Source organism: Gymnogyps californianus, chromosome 6, assembly GCF_018139145.2.
Source record: "Gymnogyps californianus isolate 813 chromosome 6, ASM1813914v2, whole genome shotgun sequence".
In the NCBI taxonomy this organism is placed as follows: Eukaryota; Metazoa; Chordata; class Aves; order Accipitriformes; family Cathartidae; genus Gymnogyps; species Gymnogyps californianus.
This window is the reverse complement of record NC_059476.1, coordinates 15,459,452-15,478,354: the sequence shown is the minus strand read 5'-3', so window position 1 is coordinate 15,478,354 and position 18,903 is coordinate 15,459,452. Positions and strand designations below refer to the sequence as shown.

The 18,903-nt window shown below is 47.6% G+C and overlaps 1 protein-coding gene across 2 annotated transcripts; it reads right to left on the bottom strand.

Moving 5' to 3' along the window:
• Window positions 1–134: 134 nt before the first annotated feature.
• ACTR1A (actin related protein 1A) lies at window positions 135–17,586 on the bottom strand. 2 transcript variants are annotated; one of them, XM_050898743.1, is made up of 11 exons: window positions 17,519–17,586; window positions 11,623–11,687; window positions 10,648–10,723; window positions 9,761–9,886; window positions 8,839–8,963; window positions 8,303–8,519; window positions 5,062–5,154; window positions 4,163–4,337; window positions 3,207–3,268; window positions 2,791–2,831; window positions 135–2,399 (listed from the first exon to the last, which is right to left on the bottom strand). In XM_050898743.1, exons 1-11 carry the CDS (start codon window positions 17,564–17,566, stop codon window positions 2,297–2,299), a joined length of 1,131 nt encoding a protein of 376 aa, XP_050754700.1. In that variant the 5' UTR covers window positions 17,567–17,586; the 3' UTR covers window positions 135–2,296. The 2 variants fall into 2 exon arrangements, with proteins under 2 accessions (XP_050754700.1, XP_050754701.1); XM_050898744.1 differs by lacking the exons at window positions 10,648–10,723; window positions 17,519–17,586 and having other exon boundaries at window positions 11,623–11,671.
• Window positions 17,587–18,903: the final 1,317 nt, after the last annotated feature.

Sequence of the window (18,903 nt, the reverse complement as noted above, 5' to 3'; positions counted from 1 at the left end):
CCAGGAATGCAATCCTGGAGCAGAGGTGGTGTCTCCTTGCAGAGATTGGCCACAACAGTTCTGCACAGGCAGGAGAACACAAGTTACCTCCTTAAAAATGCAAATGTGGGAAGATGAGGCCAGGAGGCTTGAAGGTTGTATATGAATGATTTTATTGAAGTATGCTGGGCGCTACCAGGCAACATGTGCAAGGGAACAGTCAGGCAGATCAAATGAATGCTAGATCAGAGACGGCACCTTTCTGTCTGGTCACTGCAGGTTACAAAATGGAGCACTGCTGCTTCTGCAAGGGCAGCAGAGGGGCTGGGAGGCAGAGGAAGAGATCGCTGGCACTGCCTGGGGGGCACGTGGTAACTGAACCGAGGGGTTTGCCGCTTCCCCTCTGCATGCTGCAGCAAACCAGCAAGAATGCAACTGATTTTCCAGCAGAAGGCGGCTGAGCACTGACAGCTCTTTTCTACCTGACAGGTTCTTGCTTAAAAAACAGTCTGCTCTGATGCAGGTAGGTGAACAAGCAGCCTGGCCTCAGCTGGGAAAAGACCACCACACCTGCCTGCCTACAGCCTCTCGGAGCCCAGTGGCAAGCCCTGAGAACATGGTTCCTGCAGGGGCAACACACTGCTGCTTACATTCATCTCAGCTGGGGCAATGCACCAGGTTTTGCCACGCCTCTGCAGCAGCCCTCCAGCTCTTACCCCACCTCTGCGCTTGAGAGCGACCCCAAGGCAATGTGTGGCAATGAACAGAAAGGAGCGGAACAGGAACTGCCACCGAGCAACTCCAGCTCCGCTGCTGCTGCCAGGTACTGCAGAAAATTAACAAGGGAGGGGGAAGAAAAAAAAAAAAAAAAGAGCACCAAATAATGCATAAGAAAAAACCTAAAGGGGAAACAGTGGCACACCCCAACACAAGCGGGTCCGTAGGCCTGCCCATGGCTGTAAAAGCAGTAGAAGCAAAGCAGCCACCAGGCGAGCAGGAAGGCATATGCACAGCAGAACAGAGCCATCGCAACAGCTTCCTGCTCACAAACCTGCTGCTCGTGCCAACGCCCTGGTACAGTTTGTTGTCCTCTCATTCAGCGTATTCACAGAGAACAGCAAGACTCCCTAAAGAGCAGTTACTGGGTGGTGTCGCAGGGCTGGCCGGCTATTCTGCTAAGCATGTGTGCTGTAAACAGTGTTACCATCGAACAATGGACAGCTGGGTAACAGGTGTTCAAAGAAGACCCAAAGCGTAATTCCCAGGTGCTGTGGTCAGTATTTGAGATACCCTCAGACATTTCAATAAATAAAACAATTCTTACATTACAATGCACCTTTCCAATTATTATTTTGACCCAGAATGGATAAAGTACACAGGAGTTATGCCTGGCTGCAAATACATGCTCCCTTTGCCCTGACATGGCAGGAAAGAGGGAAACAGCCTCAATTCTTACAGAGAAAGAACATGAGAACTCAGCACTGTAAACCTTGGCAGGTTGAGGGGGAACACACAAGTGCCTTCACCCCCATTCTGGGGCACTTGCTTGCAGAGGAGAAAACGTATTTAAAACAAGGTACAAGAGAATAACCGCCTAGTACAATGACAGCTGATTAGATTTGCTTTGTTCTACTCCATGCAATACAAACTAAGTCCTATCACCAACCGCTCCAGCTGTGGTGCAGACCCACACATCAGGCTAAGTTACGCACGCGTACACACACTCACACACCAAAAACAGTGGGGGCAAATGGGCTTAACTGTTGAGAATGTGCTTTCTCTTAATAAAAACATTATTAAAAACAACTTCAAAAACCTACTGATGGTAAAGACACTGCTGAAGAAGAAAGTAGCTATGGGGCCTCAGCCATGTGTTTCCAGACAATCCAGGCATTGCAGTCGGGGTGACTAGAGCCTGCGTGAGCAGTCTGCAGTGGTTGGCTCCCTTCTGGCTTGCTCGGCAGTTTCTATAAGCTGTTCCCTTTGTTTTTGCTTGCTTGTTTGTTTTACAGTGACAAATGTGATTGCGACACAGAAATTAAGGGACTGAAATGAAAAAGGAATGGGCCATTCTGGAGAAATTCAGATTGGTATTTTCTCCTTTCCATTTAAAAAAAAAAACCAACAAAAATAATAATAAAAAAAAGAAGTTAGTAGTACTACTACAACCCTCCTGCTGCTGTTGTCTTTGCTCAGTGACATCGGGGCATGCTGGTGCACACACACACACACAGGCAGCTCTCAGACACTCGGACTCAGAAAAGCGAGTTTAGAACTGAAGTGGGTCTTCGGAGGAGACTGAGGACAGGTCCCAGGGCTAGAAGCTTTTTCGCTGGATGGCACGAGCTCCGTCTTCTTCATATTCCTTTTTTGAAACCCACATTTTCTTAAAGGTGTCCAGTGAGGCCAGGATAGAGCCACTGGGGAGAGACAAGCATGTTATGGGTTATAGGAAAACGCTGGGGACACTCTCATCATATCTCTGCAGAAATGAGCTGTTTCTATTGTGTGACACTTCCCCACATCAGAAAGGTGCTGAGGCTCCCAATTATCTACAACAGAAACGCTCTCCGGACAGTCACTTCCCCTCCTGTTAGCCTCAAACGTGCCGGCAGTACAGAGCCTGGCACAAGCCTCCCCCTCTCAAACCACCTTCTGACTGCTGCTCCAGTAACACGCTGAGCATCGTGCAGCTGAACAACAAAACCCTCCTGACACACAGCACCAGAAGGGACAACAGCGTGAGTGCCAGCAGGCTGCGCCTCCCCAGCCCTCATCCCACAGCAAGAGGTATCACTGTGCAGTACATACCCAATCCATGTGGAATACAATCTCTCCTGAGGAGCTGATATCTGGGAGAATGAGAGAATTGGTTAGTACCTTCCCAAGCTCCAGTCTGCTCCTCCTGGCACACTGCCCCTGTTTCACTAGGGCTAACAGCTGACAAACACGGGTATGATCTCTCCCACCAGGAAGACACCCAGCAGCACCCCACAAAACAGCCACTGTGGTCCAGGATCCTGGACAGGGGTCATGTTGTCAGAGCAGCCACCTTCTCAGTGATGAAACCAAATAGGTTTTCATCACAACAGCAAATACTCTTGGGCTGTCTCAGGAAAATCGTTTCTGGTTTGAAGCAAATGGCAGATGCATTCTCAGCATGGTTCTTCAAAGGCCACAGAATAACATGTGTAGTAAGTGATAAACACAAAAGAGATTGCTCCTACCCTTATTTTGACATCCTTCGGAGCTAGTTTCTTCACTTCACTCAACAGCCTGTCACCAAAGCCTACACAAGACAGAAAATGTGTAGTGTGAGCCCCTCAGCAAAATCCCAAGTTCCATCTACTAACAATGCGGACATGTCCTATGCAGTCCTATTCAAATATCCCACTCCAGATGTCACAGAGAGACCAGTTTGGAGAGGCACAGAACACAGCCAGTGAGATAACGGGATTGTGTCTCCCTCAGGCAGACCTCAAACACTGGCACAATGGGCTCTGTCCCTCAGCAGCAACTTGAGATGAACAAACAAGATTTTTAGCTAGGACCACAGAGGAGCCAGTTCTCTCCTCCTTCCCTGGGCATTTCTCCTGTGTCCAGCCCATTTGTATAGGGGGTCAGGGTTTGAATGGGAAGACCAGGACCTATCTGGAGATGTCCACCTGTGGATAACAGGCTGATGGGTTCTGGCAGAGGGTATCTTTAAGCTGATGGGGGCCAGCTGAGCCCTGAGGGGGTGGGTAGAAAGTTTTCTGCACACATGTAGCTGACATTTCATGCAGTACCAGGACTGTTGGACACTCTCAGGTACCAAAGACCTAAAGAACCTCAGGAGATGCAAGAGCCTTTTAGGTATCCAGTCTCAACTATCCCAAACTAGAGCAGCAGAAATGAGCAGAGCTATTCAGTCCTGACACAGGCAGAGTGATAGTAGGAAAAAGATAAAAGCCCCCCAAGTCCAGGAATTGATACGTAAGGGCACAGAGGTGTCTTGCATACCCAGAAGGGTATGACTAGGACTCAAAAAATTAGACAGTAACCCTCCGTGAGGGAGCGCAGTTCCCACAGCCCTCATCTCACAGGACAAGTTGGGTGATCTAGGTTACCTTCCCAGTTTCACACAAGAAGGAAGCAAGGGATCAGGTATGTCACAGCCCACTGAAAGAGGAGAGGCAGGAACCTTTGAAAAGCGTGGAGCCTCCAGACAGCACGATGTTGGAGAACAGTGTTCGCCTCAGGTCCATGTCTGATTTTTGAATGGCAAAAACGAGCACCTCATGGAGTCCTTCACATTCCTCCCCTATCAGGTCTGGCCGAAACAGGAGCTCCGGGGCTCGAAAACGGGCAGAGCCGATCTGCAAGGGGAGAAGTTAGCACAGAGAGGAAGAGAGAGCAGTGTGGCTCTGTTCACTGTCTACAGTTTGGGCCTTAGGTGAAACTTCAGAGTAATGAAGTTTCCTGGACATTCATGCTGCATCACTAGCTCCCAGGCGAACACCAGTTTGGTCTACTGCTCCTAGAAAAGGCACTATTTCCATTTTGCAGATTAAAGAGATGAAGAAACTGGCTCAGCCCCATACAGCAGGTCACTGGCAGAAAAGGGAGCAGATCCACCCCTGGTGCTGGAGGCAAGACCTGTATTTCCTCTCCTTCAACCATTCTATGGTGGGCTCAGTCTTTTGAGGAGTATTCGTAACTCGCTCTTCAAAGCAATTGTTTCTGCACCTCTAGGCAGGACAAAAGCCACATACAAAACCACTGCTGAATTTACAGTGAGCTGATAACTACCCACACTGTTCCTGATCTGCATAAAGATTTGCTAGATCAGAGCCTGCACTCTGAGTCCCCATGGTCATGCTGTATCCTTACCTAGGACTTCCAGTAGTTGTGAGGTTTCTGATAATGTTTTCTTCCCCTAAAAATTCCAGTGCTCACTCAACAGCCTGGAATGAGTTCTGGTCTTTTAAAATTATCCCCTCCCACCTAACACTGCATTAAATTTCCCATCACTAGGCAGAAGCCTATTCTGGAAACCCTGTGCTTCACATTAGGAATCCTCTGAGGGTGGTCCTTACAAACCTCAATAGTGCTTCCATCTGGCAGGTAGTACTGAGCCTTCTCGGTCTCCAGAGTCTCATCCTTCTGGGCGCTTATTGACAGGTAGCAGGCACGCTGGAGAGGAAACAAGAGTCAGGGAGAGGGAAGTGAGAAGGGTAAACCCAAATGCCTCTGATAAAATACTTTTATCACTAACAATCAAAATCCGTGTATCCCTTTGGGGAGACCAATTTCCACAATATTTTCTGCTGGGGAAAAAACCTTTTGGGTTCACATCAGGTAAAATACCTATTCATGCTACAGCTCCATGTGATGATTAGGGACATCAAGGATGCTCACACCCCCTCTAGCTGCTGCTCACATCTCGCTTCCAGCTCTCCCTTACTGCTTAGAAGTTACTTCCCTCTAGCGCAGATGGGGTAACTATACCGTGAGCACTTCCAACCTAGTGTAGGGCAAAGTAAAACACGCACCTGAAACACCTTTAGTGACACTAGCCTTGTACAAAGGTGGGCTCAGGTAACTTTGCAACAGATTAGGAACGTGAAGAAAGTCCACTATTACATTTCAACAGAGTAAACGATAACTAATAGCCAACAGCAAAAATTTCTTAACATGATCTAAGCTGCTCACTTCCCATTGCCCACCGACATTTTAAGTTACAGGAAACAAAATACTTTGACTTTTCAAACTGCTCCAGCACCCCGTATTTTTTATTCCACAGTAAGCTTTGCTACTTCAAATTGTCAGCATTTGGAGATGAAAAAAAAAATATCTAAACAGAATCACAGAAAACGTTTAGGTTGGAAGGGGCCTCTTAAGATCATCTAGTCGAACCCCCTGCTCAGGCAGGGTCAGCTAAAGCAGGCTGCCCAATGCCGTGTTCAGTTGTGTTTCGAGCATCTCCACAGATGGAGAATCTACAAACCTCCCTGGGCAACCTGAGGGTGTTTGACCACCCTCACAGTAAACAAAGAAACAGAGAACAATGTTTGCACTGAAGTAGGTATTAAGGGTTCCCCTTTTAAGGTAATTTCTCCTCTAGACTTTTCAACATCCCCAAATTTCTTTCCTATTTTTTCCCCCTTAAAAAAAAACAAACAGACCAAAAAACCAGCTCAAGTCAGACAGACTGCAACAGATCACAAGCAGCTTTTGGGACTGAGAAATTCCTATGTACAGATCTCAGCTTTGTGCTTGCCACAGTGCATTCAGGCTGCATATCCAAACTTCTCCAGAGGTAAGAAAGCTGCAAACATAAGCAGCCACACTCAACCCCTCAGATTTGCAAATCAAGTCACAAATGGCACCAACGTTAACAGAAATCTCACTGCAAGTTCCAGGCACATATATCCTAGAAATCTGCAACACTTTCCCTAAAGCCAAAGGTGCAGGCTGCAGAGCGAACATCAGGTTCTTTCCTCCCTTCTTCAGCAGTTTCACTGGTGAGGGTAGTCAGTATGCAAAGCAGGACTTGGCTCACTTTCCCCTGCTCTTTGTTTCCCTAAGCGTGTAGTCCAGAGAAGAGACTGCACTGGTGCAAGACACTGTGTTTAACAGTCAGCACAACATCTTTTAATAGTTTCATCACCCAAGATGCAAAGGGAGCCTTGCCCATTTATGAAGAGTACAAGCCTCTTGCTTTGTCCCATAAGGCCACTGCAACTGACGCTTCGTATAAAACAGGCTTCTTCTGAAGCAAAGAGTTCTCCAGCAAGCCTCTGATTGCTAGATCTTCTGGTGCACAGATGCTGCAGTTATCTGCACGTCAGCTTTTTCTCTCATTCAGCAATCAGCACTTGTAAAACCGAGAGTAGCTACTGGGTTAAAACCTACAACCCTATGAAGTCTCCTGCTCTGGGCAACAGGCAGAAGCCATTCAGCTGTACCGTGACATGAAGCACAAGCACCGCTCCCTCAGCACAGCCACACTGAAATACTGCCATGCAGAACAAGCAAACTATTTCCATTATGGTCCTTTGCTGGTAGGTCACAGGCTCAAGAATAGCTCATTAACACTCTCAAGCCCTGGCATAGGCTCCTGACTCAGCCCAGTTACCTGCGGCAATCATAGCTTGTGATGGGGGCCCACAGCATGGCAGCACCTGCCAGGCATCAGCACACAGCAATCACAGTCAGCACTGATCTGAGGACTGACCCCATGTACGGAAGGCATGGATGCGCAGGCAGCCCCGAGTCACACACAGCCTTGCTGAAATCAGACAGCAACCTGTCTGTGTGAGCATGGCCATGCTGCAAAGCTGCTGTGAGCAGTCACCAGCTCTGAGCTACTATTCACTGTCCCACCTCTGTCCTCCTCTCTTGGCACACCAACAAAAGCCAAGGTAACTGCTTTGCTAGGGATCTTAATCATGCCTTTCCAAACTGCTGCATAGCTCTAAGGTCACTAAACACTGCAGACCCTATAAAGAGGGGAAGCTTTTGTAAACGTGACTGCTGCGAGTGAATTCTTTCACAGAAGGGCGGAAGCAACTTGCAATATCCCACTTGTGATCCCTACCCACCATGGATTTTACAGACCCCTGCCCTGAAGGGTAAACAAACACTAATGAAAGATATCATCAGACCCTGAGAAACCGTAGCACAGACAAATGCAAAACAGATTCTGAACCACCAGCCTGTCTTCATCTCCATGTTAACAGCCCCTCAATAGGGATTAGATGCAACCTTGACTATAAGTCTCCCAGAATACAGGATGGCTGAGGTTGCAAGGGATCTCTGGAGGTCATCTTGTCTAACCCCCCTTGTTCAAGCAGCGTCACCTAGAGCAGGTTGCCCAGGATCATGTCCAGATGGCTTTTGAACATCACCAAGGATGGAGACCCCACAACTCTCTGGACAACCTGTGCCACTACTTGGTCACCCTCACAGTAAAAAAGTGTATGTTCAGACAGAACCTCCTGTGCTTCAGTTTGTGCATCTTGTCCTGTCACTGGACATCACTGAAATGAGCCTGGCTCTGTTTTCTTCGCACCCTCCCTTCAGACATTTATATACATTGATGAGATTCTCCCCAACCTTCTCTTCTCGTGGCTCAACAGTCCCAGCTCTCTCAGCCTCTCCTCATATGAGAGATGCTCCAGTCCTTAATCATCTTAGTGGCCCTAGTCTCCCTCAGGTAGACAAAGGAATGAGGTGTGGAGCTAGGTAGGCTGGCAATTCCCACTAGATTTCACAAGTCATGACTCCCCTTGGGCAGAAATCCCTTCTTGGATAAACACAGAAACAGACAGTGCACCACCTCCTTGATGGTCTTGACAATCTCAAACTCGGAGGTTGTGTGGAAGTCATAGCCTTCCTTCCGGAGGTAGAGACGCAGGTAGCGTGAGACGTCACGGCCAGCAATGTCAATCCGCATGATGGAGTGAGGCATGGCAAAGCCTTCATAGATGGGAACCGCATGGGTAACGCCATCCCCGGAGTCCAGCACCACTCCTGTAGTCCTCCCAGTCGCGTAGCTAGCAAAGGGGCAAACAAACAAGTCAGAACAAGCAATTCAAAGTGACCCAAAGCACGCAGCACATCCAGGCTCAATTCGGGGAGCAGAGATTTCACATGAACAGGGGCTAAAAAAACCCCCAAAACCTAGTTCTCATCATAGTTCAGCAAATTCCTGTAGACTCTATTACAGAAATTAAAAATTAGTTTCAGTTCTTGCTTGAAAAGGGACTAAGTCAGACATCAGTGTGGTCTTCCACAGGTTGTTTTTTGGTTTGTGAAAAAATGGATTTCACAGCAACCTTTCACAAGCGCAAATCAAAGACAAAAGACACTTACAGGCTAAGCACAGCTTGCATGGAGATGAATAGTGCTGGCACATTGAAGGTCTCAAAAAACACCTCAGCAGCACGCTCTCTGTTCTTGCGTGGGTTTAGGGGTGCTTCCGTCAGCAGCACAGGATGCTGGTAAAGAAAAGAAGGAGCTGTGCTGCAATAACCAGGAGGCAGCTAGATGTGTGTTCCTGAAAATTTCTGCTAATTTATTCACTTTAGGAACCACTGGTGCAAGAGGACAGGTAGAAGGGAATAATTTCAGCTACTGAGCTGTATTAGACTGTGAATAACCTCTATTAAGTTGGAAGACCAGCAGGGTTCTGGTCCAGTTATGAAGAAGTGTTAGGAAATCTACTCTGTGAGCAACCCTGCCCCGTGAAGGACGAACAAGATGACTCTCAGTGACAAAAGTCAGCCAGATTAGCCAAAATACACAGACCCTAAGAAAGGGTGAAGGCATATCGCCTTAACACAAGCAGGCAGAAATATTCCTACTCCACTTATACAACCTATTGCTCTCAGTCATTTAATAATTTTTCGGTCAGCTCCTTCCAGACCACAGGATTGTGGTTTTCTCCTTCCTCACTTCAAATCATGTCACTGCTGAGTGGATATGCCTGATGTGCAGGCAGAACAGGAAAAGTCAGAAGCACTTGGCCTAGAGCAGAATCATTAGAGAGAGTGTGAATAACAAATGCTGAAAGTCAGATTTTCAGTCAGGCCAGAACATTAGATCTGCGGAGGAATTCTGCTTGGACACTTCTTATGCAGTACCTCCTGAGAGGTGAAAGAGCCTAATTTAACAACAGACACATTTAGAAAGGAGAGCAAAGGAAAAGTCCCAAATCTTTCCCGGAGTTCCGAGGCTCCTGGTGTTATACACACAGTGAATGACGCCTGTGCCATTACATAATAGGGTATCTCACCTCCTCTGAGAATGTCTGAAGCTGGTCTTTTGAATACACATACTGCCAAATGCGCTCCATGTCGTTCCAGTCCTTCACTATGCCATGCTCCATTGGGTATCGGATCGAGAGGAGACCTCTGTGCTCCTGAGCAAACAGAAAGGACAATAGAGCATACCTGTCAGAGACTCAAACAATCACATTTCTGAGCGCTATGACTATGACTTAATGTCAGACTCACTTATTTTTTATTCCGCTAGAATAAAAAGCATATAGGGCAAAAACTGAACAATAATCACAAACATCCCTCCCAGAGAAGTATTCATGAGATTAAAGAAGGCCTTTTTATACCAAGTAGGAAAGTCTGGCATTTGCAGAGCACATTCCATCCTAACACTTTTCAAGCCAACACACAGACACCTATCAAATGGTATCTTTGTTCTACCAGCTCAGTCATGACATAAAACATAACAGGGTGGTATTGGGGAATGTAGTTTGGAGGGCTCACAAGAAATGCGAGACCATATGACTACATGATGACAAAAGCAGGACTGTGGAAAGCAAGCTTCTTGCCCACACCAGGGAGATAAAAGGCAACCAAGTAGGGTCCATTTCTAAAGTTCCCAGTCAAAAAGATGGGGATGTAACCTTACAGACCTAGAAGTAGCCTAGGAAAAAAGGAGAGATATAGAAGGACTTGGGGAAAAGGTCTGTGCAGGTTGGCACAAGAATTTCATGAAGCCTCCCATTCCACCTTGGACACACTTAAAAGTGACAATCTATTCTGCTCTTCAGATCTATACACTGATACCAAAGAACCACAGCCCTTTTATGCATAACTGCTACAGCCCCTCCTTACAGCAGCATACTGAGATATATGGAGAAGTGCAGTATACAGGTTTTCTTACCTCTGCCTTTGGACCAATGAAAATGTCCCCTTCTAAAGCACCAGCCATAACACGAATGTGCTTTGGTCTGCCCACACTAGAACAGAGGCAAGAATATAAATGCTTCTAGAGAGAGAGCTCAGATGCACCCAAGGATTAACTACTTTGTGTTCCTCTCTGTCCTAACCAGTACTTTCTAAAGCGATGGGCGAGTCTGCGGGCACTACCAGGTGCAGACAGACCCAGGTTTGCTCTGAGCTAATCTCAGAATCAGAGGTGAAGGGAACAGATTGTAGACAGTTCTGAATTGGCAGGACATAAGCCAGCTGAGTCTGGGCACACTTTCCCTGATGATTCAGGACTTATTTGTTCCAACAGTGCCTGGGGTGAACACGGCTAGACTGAGCAATGGTCTGAGCTGATAGACCCACATGGTGTTGCCTGACCTCAAGTAGGCTTCTCAGATTAGACATTTATAGTCCCATACCCCGCCTCACAATACAGAACACATTGCTCAGAACACAAACATACTCATGAAAAACCCACCCCACTGAAAATAAAAGCCAGTAGCTATTCAGAGTTCCTGATCCAGCAGTCCTCCTTCCAGTAAAACTCTCAGAAAACTTCCAAGGAAGTTTGGCAGGAATCAAGACATCAGACCACACATCAAAGAAATAGAGAGGTCTTCACACCTCTCATCCCAACTTTGTCTTTTTCCCCACCCTTTTCCTCATGTCTCAAGACTAAAGGATCCTACAGCTTTGGTTGGGTGTTGAGCCTGACAAAGTGATAAGTCATCTTTCATGGTGTGTGTGTCCCCCGGAAAATCTCAAAGTACTTAATAGCAGAGATCTCCTCTCCCTGATGCTTCTGTGCAGCAGGCAGAAAAAGAATAACTAATTTCTCCAATTACAAAATTGGATCATTCTTCCCCTCTACGTATCAAAGAATTGGTACATGGTACTAAGAACTTACCAAGACCAGCAGAATACTTACTAGTTTGGAAAGCAGTATTTCGGTATTTGATCACCTGCAAAACCTGCTTTAATCACACCCGAGCCCTGTGGGAGCAACAGATAAATACGTGAGCTTATCATTCATTCAGTCATCTTTGCAAGTTTTAAAGCAGTAGCAAAGCACATCAGCACTGTCAGATCCTCTCCTTTTTACTAGGAATAGAGCTCCCCAGGGATTGATTCGCTGGGCAGGGTTGGGGACGGGAAGGTGCCAGCAGGCCAGCTTGGCCACTAGAGGGGAGTAACTGGCACCTCGCTGGCAGCAACACATCACACACAGCACAAACATCCAGGAGCATCCTGGTACTGCTCCGCGTACACACCCAAACGCTGCTCTGTACGGACAAGTATTTTTCTACCCAGTGTTATTGCTAGGGGTGCAGGAGGCTAAATCCAAGCTCTGCAGTTTTCTATCGATCTTAAGTACTCTCTGGGTGGAGAAGAGCACTCCAGAAAGCCAAGCAAGAGCAACTGAACTGTGCCAGCCTCATGAGCCACTGCTAAAAGGGGGAGGATGAAGGCTGTAGGCCTCTCAGAAGAAGCAGATTTGGAAAAGATGGAGGGAGGGTGGTAAAGTCAGAGAAGGGAGTACGAAAGGACTGTGTGAAACAGGATAGAGCGGAGACTAGGGAAAAGAAGATCAGGTGGTGAATGAACTAGCTAATGCTAAGGAGGCAGGTGCAGAAATATGGTCAGAAAAGACACTGGAAACAAACCCAGACTGGGGTCTGGAAAGAACAAAGGTGCCAGTCAGACTGCAAGGGGAAGGGCTGGAGGCAGAAAGAGCGGCTGACAGGATAGGGCTTGCTTAGAACGGACAAGGAAGAAGAGATCAAGTATGGCAGTCAGAAAGGCGCAAATCCAAAAAGCCTTCTGCAACATTCAAAGCAGCAAAAGCAGCAAACACAGAGCAGGTAAAACCAGCTGCAGGGAGGCCCTGGCAGGGAGTCAGTGCTGGGCATCTGGCCTCACAGCTCCCATCCCCATCGGTATCATCCAGAAGCATCCTGGGAACCCCATTACCAACTTGGATCCGTGCAGACTCCTTCCCCTCCTCCATTTCCTCTGCCTGCACAAGGGAATGACATCTTGAAACAATGAGCAGCTTGTAGGAACACCCAAGTTTTGCTAAGGAGCGGATTTTCATAGGATCGCCTCAGATAAGCTGTTTCACTGGTAATCCCAGACTACCATGGGAGCAAGCTCTTCTGCAGAAAGAGGAGCAGTTCCGCTCTACCCCGTACTGGGAGCAAAGCATGTGAGTTTCCACTGAAGCCTGTGAAGTGCATGTTCACTCCCAAGGGCTCTGCAGCAGAACTGCTCTGTTTTTGAGGCCAAAAAGACATTTTGGGTGCCCCAGAGCATTTTAAAATGAGTAGCGATGCAGCTCCTCCACCGCTTTCCCCTTCCCACCACCTCTGCGTAGGTCAGCATCACTGCTTTCACTTGGAGGCTGAGGCCAAATGAGTTGCTCAGAGCTCTGCCAGACAAGCTCTGGCTGCAGCGGTTTCTGATGCTGCTGTCCCAGCTGCCTGCCCCATTCCAGTGCCAGAGGTTACCAGCCAGAGCAGGCTCAGCAAAAAGGAATGTGAAGCGGCCCCAGCCTCTCCAGTTCACAGTCCAGCACCTTATTCCCAAGCTACTTTCATTAGCAGTTTCAGCTGAGGTGCCGGGCTTTGCACAGAGCTTGTGTGCTCTGCCACCAGGGCCGGGGCACTCCTGCCTTAAGACGGACAGAGTCAGATTTGCCAGGATGCATCTGCAAGAGATGAGTATCAGGAACACTCTGCAAACCAGACCTAGCTAGTTATAAAAGACATAAAAGACAGATCGCTCGAATCCTTGTCTCCTGACAAACGCCTGCAGCCAGTCTGGCTCAAGGAGCACACCCACGCTGGCACCTGGGCAGGACTACTCCCTCTGGGCAAGAGGGACTCAGCTCCAGTTACTTCCCAAAGTCTGCACTAACAGGTACCAGTGTGACAAAGCGGCCTGTGAAGTGTTAAAAAAGACTTCCCTTTAGACAGACTCTCTTCTGGCTATTCACTTCAAAGTGAAGCAACGAATAAAACAAAACCACTATTTTGATTTTCCTTATCACAGCTTATAAACAACTCTATACCTGGGAAATAATACCATCCTTTGTCAAGCCTTGCAGCAAAAAAGTTGAATCAAATACAGTAACGTAACCACATCAGAATATTGTGCTTCTTGCATATTTTATTCAAAATAATGACTGATCTTGCTGCCAGCACAGTCTGCTGCTGGGAAGTGGTTTCAGGAGAACAATGATGCTCCTATTTTAATGCAGAGATTGAAACTTCCTTATGCCAGGCCAAAAATTACCCAGCATGTCCTGGTGCGATTCCCAGCAAGTTATGCATTTTAAGATTTACATATTGATGTTCAAAGTTAACCGAATGTGCTGCTAGTTCAGAACTCCTAGCTGGAGTCAAAGACGAATGACTGTCTTGAATGTGCTGTTAGGATGGGACTTGAAGACAGCTGTGCTTCCAAGTGCCTGGGAATAAACCAAGCACAGCTGTTTGCTATCTCCACACTACAAAGACCTGACAGCACTCTCTGACCTATTCAATTTTTCTTGAAAACATTTTACTTCTTTGAAGCTGCGTGCACTGAGTAAATCTATTTATTATAGACCAGTTTGAGATTCCTATACAATGAGAAGAAAAGGTTTAAATTTTGAAATAACCCTGGCTGATTCAGAAGGTTTAAAGTAAAGACCTGGTTTTTCATCTTTGTTTCAAAATAAGCAAAAAACGATGCATCCTCCCTTATAATAATCCTCCCTTAATAATCAAGCTCTGATTTATTAAAACTTAAAAAAAAATTTAAAATTAATGTCCTTCCACCAGTAACTATCCTGGCTGAGCTTTCATCCCGTTTGCTTGGTGGGTTTTTTTGTTTGTTTTTTTTGGTTTGGTTTTTTTTTTAATCTGAGCAAAAGGATAAAAGAAGAAAGAAAAACTACATGTCGAATGTAAAGGTCAAGGAAGATAATCTCATGGAAAATCCTTGTTGAGTACCTTGAAGTAACTGAACATGCCTCTTCTGCTAGCTCTGTAGCTAGTCCGTTATTGATTCATTCATCTTGACGCATTTAGGATTCAAATTTAAATGGAAATCACCAGGAGTCAATCTGCCATGTAGCACTTTTTATGGAGAGTGCACATTTCATACTGTTGTAAAACTATTTTATTAGATACACATTTTATGAGATCAAGAACAAACCAAAGACAGAACGGCCCTTACTGACGGCTCAGCTGTTTAAAATGCCACCATTTAGACTACAAAGCCAAATCTGATCCTCTTTTATGTAAACAGAGACAATTCCATGGAGGTCAAGGAATTTGTACTTGCTTAGGCCACAGCTGAACCATGCTGTCTATTTACATGTGCATTATGTTCATCAGGGCTCCCAGACCACTTATTTCAGAGAGAGCTTGTTGGAGCGTAAGATGGGAACACAACTCTTAAAAATTACTTATTAGCCAATGAAGAGTATTAAGGTTGTGCTGAGGTACAGCTCCAACCTCTCACTGCATCGTACAAAACTCTCCCTGCTGAAAACATGCAGCTGAGCGTACTGTTTGGTAAGAGAAAAAACCCTCCTTGGTGAGTTTTTAGCTACATACCTTAATGTTCCTTTGGAACATGCCGAGATAGTAGAGCAGGGCTGGGACTGGGGGGGCTCTGGCTTGTTCACCAGCTCAGTATCTCATTTCCCCCTCCCCACCCTCCTATACACACGCATACATGAGATGGGATAACATTCAGCTTTGAAAAGGTGCTTGCAGCTCTCTGAGGAAAAGCAGTCATGAGGCAGCAGGAACAGTGGTGCCTGCTCTGTGCAGCTCCACTTCCCATCCTGCCTGAACTCAGAAGAGTACCAAAAATGCAGTGTCACCACAAGGCTCCTTGGCCGACAGCCTGCCAGCATTAAAGGCAGATGTCACAACAACAGCTTCATTCTACTTCTTGAACAGGGAGGGGAAGCGGGGGAACCCATTTATCAGAGAGGGAAGAAGAAAAATTAGAAGAAAAATTTTATAAGACCAGCTGATAAAATGAGAAAAGAAACAGTGTCAGTTGCTGGCACATGAGCCCTTCTTCAGGTCTGAAGCAGGGGCAGCAATCATTGCGCTAAATAACTAAAGGACATGCTGAAATTAGATATAGGCTGCTATTATATGACTATAGCACAACAAACTCATCCTCACAGTACCAGAGTGCCTAGAAATAACTTTAATGGTTAGCTAATCACTCGACACCACAGCAGGGTCAGTGCTACTCCAGTCATTTCTAAGGACAATCAGCCTAACTTGTTTTTTAATGTCTCCAATAAAGAAGATAAGATGTTTTTCTCCCAATTCTACTGCTTAATCTCTTTTTCCATTAGATATTTTCCTTCAGTGTCTAACCTAAGTCTCCCTGCTGTGATTCCAGGGGAAGAAACAAAACCAAAACTTTATCAGAGAGCTCAAGTTGTAGAGAGGAAACTGGGATCAATAATAAAGAAGGGGTCAGAATAATAATTGGCTTGATCTGAGAAGACCTATAATCATTCAGCTTATGGGAAAAAAAAAGCAATAGGTTGAGAAGTGCTAGGCTAGCAAGTCCACATGTCATATGGCAAAAAGATTCAGCAGAAATTAAGATTATGGAGGAAGAAGGGAGCACAACACTGACCCTTCGAAACAACAAAATCTGAATCACTGGCAGTAGAGGTCAGAAGGGAGGAGCATGAATTTGTGACTCACTACACTGAAGGAGGCTCCCTCCAACATATGACCTCGCACCCCTTCCTGGATAGTCCTTTCTCTTGGGAGGCCAGCATAGATGGGGCTAATCAGAACTGGACTCAGAAGTACCTCACCAAGGCATGCAATCACTCTCATTCATCTCAAACTAAGCTATTACCCACACAGGTTGAAGGTCTGCTTTGAGCTAATGGAAGCATTATCAGCTAGGAGCAACCATCTGTGACACCACACCCCACTGCCAAATTACAGCTGATGCACCTCATGCTGGGAGCAGTTCCTTAAGGAGCTCTGCCTCCTGCGGCCTTCAGCATGGGAATCCATGCCTTGGGTGCCAGCACTCCCTTGCTGTGACTACTAGGCTGGATGCGCTTCGAGGAGGTGGCTGGTACTGGGGGTGGCCATCCCCCTTCTGCTGGGCCTGTCAGGGAGCTGCCTGTGATGGGGGGGTTGGCTGCAGGGTACCATCTCCAGCATGGTCCAACAGAGAAGAGCAGACACGCCCAGAGCCTGCTGGGAGTCCGGCTGACGCCTCCCCCCAAGGCATGCTGGGACTCCGGCCGAGGCCGGGCACACCAGCCGCCATTGTCCCCCAGGCACAAAGAGGGACAAGGCGGGGCCGCAGCGCCAGGGTGCAGCCCCGCCTGACGGACAGCTCTAGCTGCCAATGAGCACAGGTGCCCTCCGCGACAGCGGGGCGGGAGGCACCCTTACTTCGGCAGGTAACGGCGGGCTGCCCCCACTGACTGACAGCTGCCCCAGCCAATGGGGTCGCCCCGCCCCTCCCAGCCAGCAGGCACCTCGGCGGCGGCGGGGGCCGCTCCCCACCAGCGAGGGACAGCAGCCCTCCGGCGGGTGACAAGCAAGCATCTCAGCCAATCGCAGTGCGCCGAGCCGCGGCAGCCCCGCCCCGGCGGCGGCCTGCGAGGACGCAGCGTACAGCGCTGTACGAAGGCCTGAGGCGGCGGCCAGGCCGGCGGGGGGGGGGGCGGCGGCGGCGGGCGGGGCGCGGCCGTCCCCGATGACAAAGGGATTGCGGCCCGCGGGCCCTTCCCGCCCTCCCAGCTCCCGGGACGCGCGGCCGCCCGCACTCACGTTGTCTATCACGACGGGCTGGTTCGCTATCACGTCGTAGGACTCCATGGCGAGGACCCGCCGCAGCCACCCGTCAGGGAGCAACAGCACAGCCCTCGGCAGCGCATGCGCGGAACGGCGGCGCGGAGCCGCCTGGGTGATGTATTCCTCCGGCGGCGGTGCCTGCTGGGAAGTGTAGTCTGGGCCCCGCGCGGCGCCTGACGGGAAGGCGCGCCGGGAGCGGGGCATGCCGGGAGATGTAGTGCGGGAAAAAAGGAAACGCTGCAAAACTCTCCCCGGCCGCGAAGCTGCCTTTTCGGCGTGAAACCCGAGTGAGGTGGTAGGTCTTGTGTTCCAGGGGTTAACTGTGCACTTCCACCAAAAACCACTGGATTTCAATTGGCTGCTTTCCAGTTTAATAGATTATTTCCCCTAATTTTTCTAATAGGACAAGAGAAAAAACTGATCACATCACCTTCTGCAGAGGGAATCTATCGCTAATGAAAGCGCTTTACTGTCCCATCGTTTCATGGGATCATCTCTACAAACCGCTGGTCATAACGCAGCTGTTCTCTCTGAGTATCACCCAGTTTCTCTGCATTTTTTGAGGCATGGCAACCAGAAAAGAAGAGTCGGTACAAAGAGCGCACGTAACAGGCATCCTAGTATTAAACAATGCGTTCCCTGTTGTCTTCCATTTGCTGCATGTTCTAAAAGCACTTTGAACAATTGATGACTGACAACGACACTAAAATGATATGTTTACTTGAAACTCCGAGCAACAACACTGGGTCTTGAAATGCGTTAAAATGAACTTCAGTGCCGGGAAGTGTACATGAAGGCTGATTCAGAACTCGCCTGTCTTGTCCCACACCTTTCATGCAGACACTGAGACTTTTCCTCTGTAGCTTCTGCCTTTAGCCCACGCAGACAGTCTCATCTCAGATGTTTATCTTTAGTGATTTTCATCGTTCACCTAGTGTAAAAGAGGGGTTTTTTTGTATGACAGGATGGAGGGGTTTAAATTATTTCAAGACCAGTATTGTATCACCTCAGTAAATGCCAGGAGAGACTCATTATGTGTATATTAAGCCAACACAGCATTTCATACATGATTCTGTTATATTTACCTTCTCAGTTGACTGTAATTGACTTCTTGGGTAGATGTCACAAAACGGAGTATCACAGTAACGGGACAAGTGAAATATTGTTTGTTGTGGGAAGCAGTGATTCATGAGAATACCAACTGCTCACCTCCTTTCTCAGTGGATAGTCATTTGTTTGTCTGCTTGCCAGCTTCTCGACTATATGTGATCTCCTAAAAGGTATGTTGTGAATATTGATTTTGGAATAAACTCTCAGCTATTTAAATGAGAAATGCAACAAGCAGGAGTACTCATCCTATC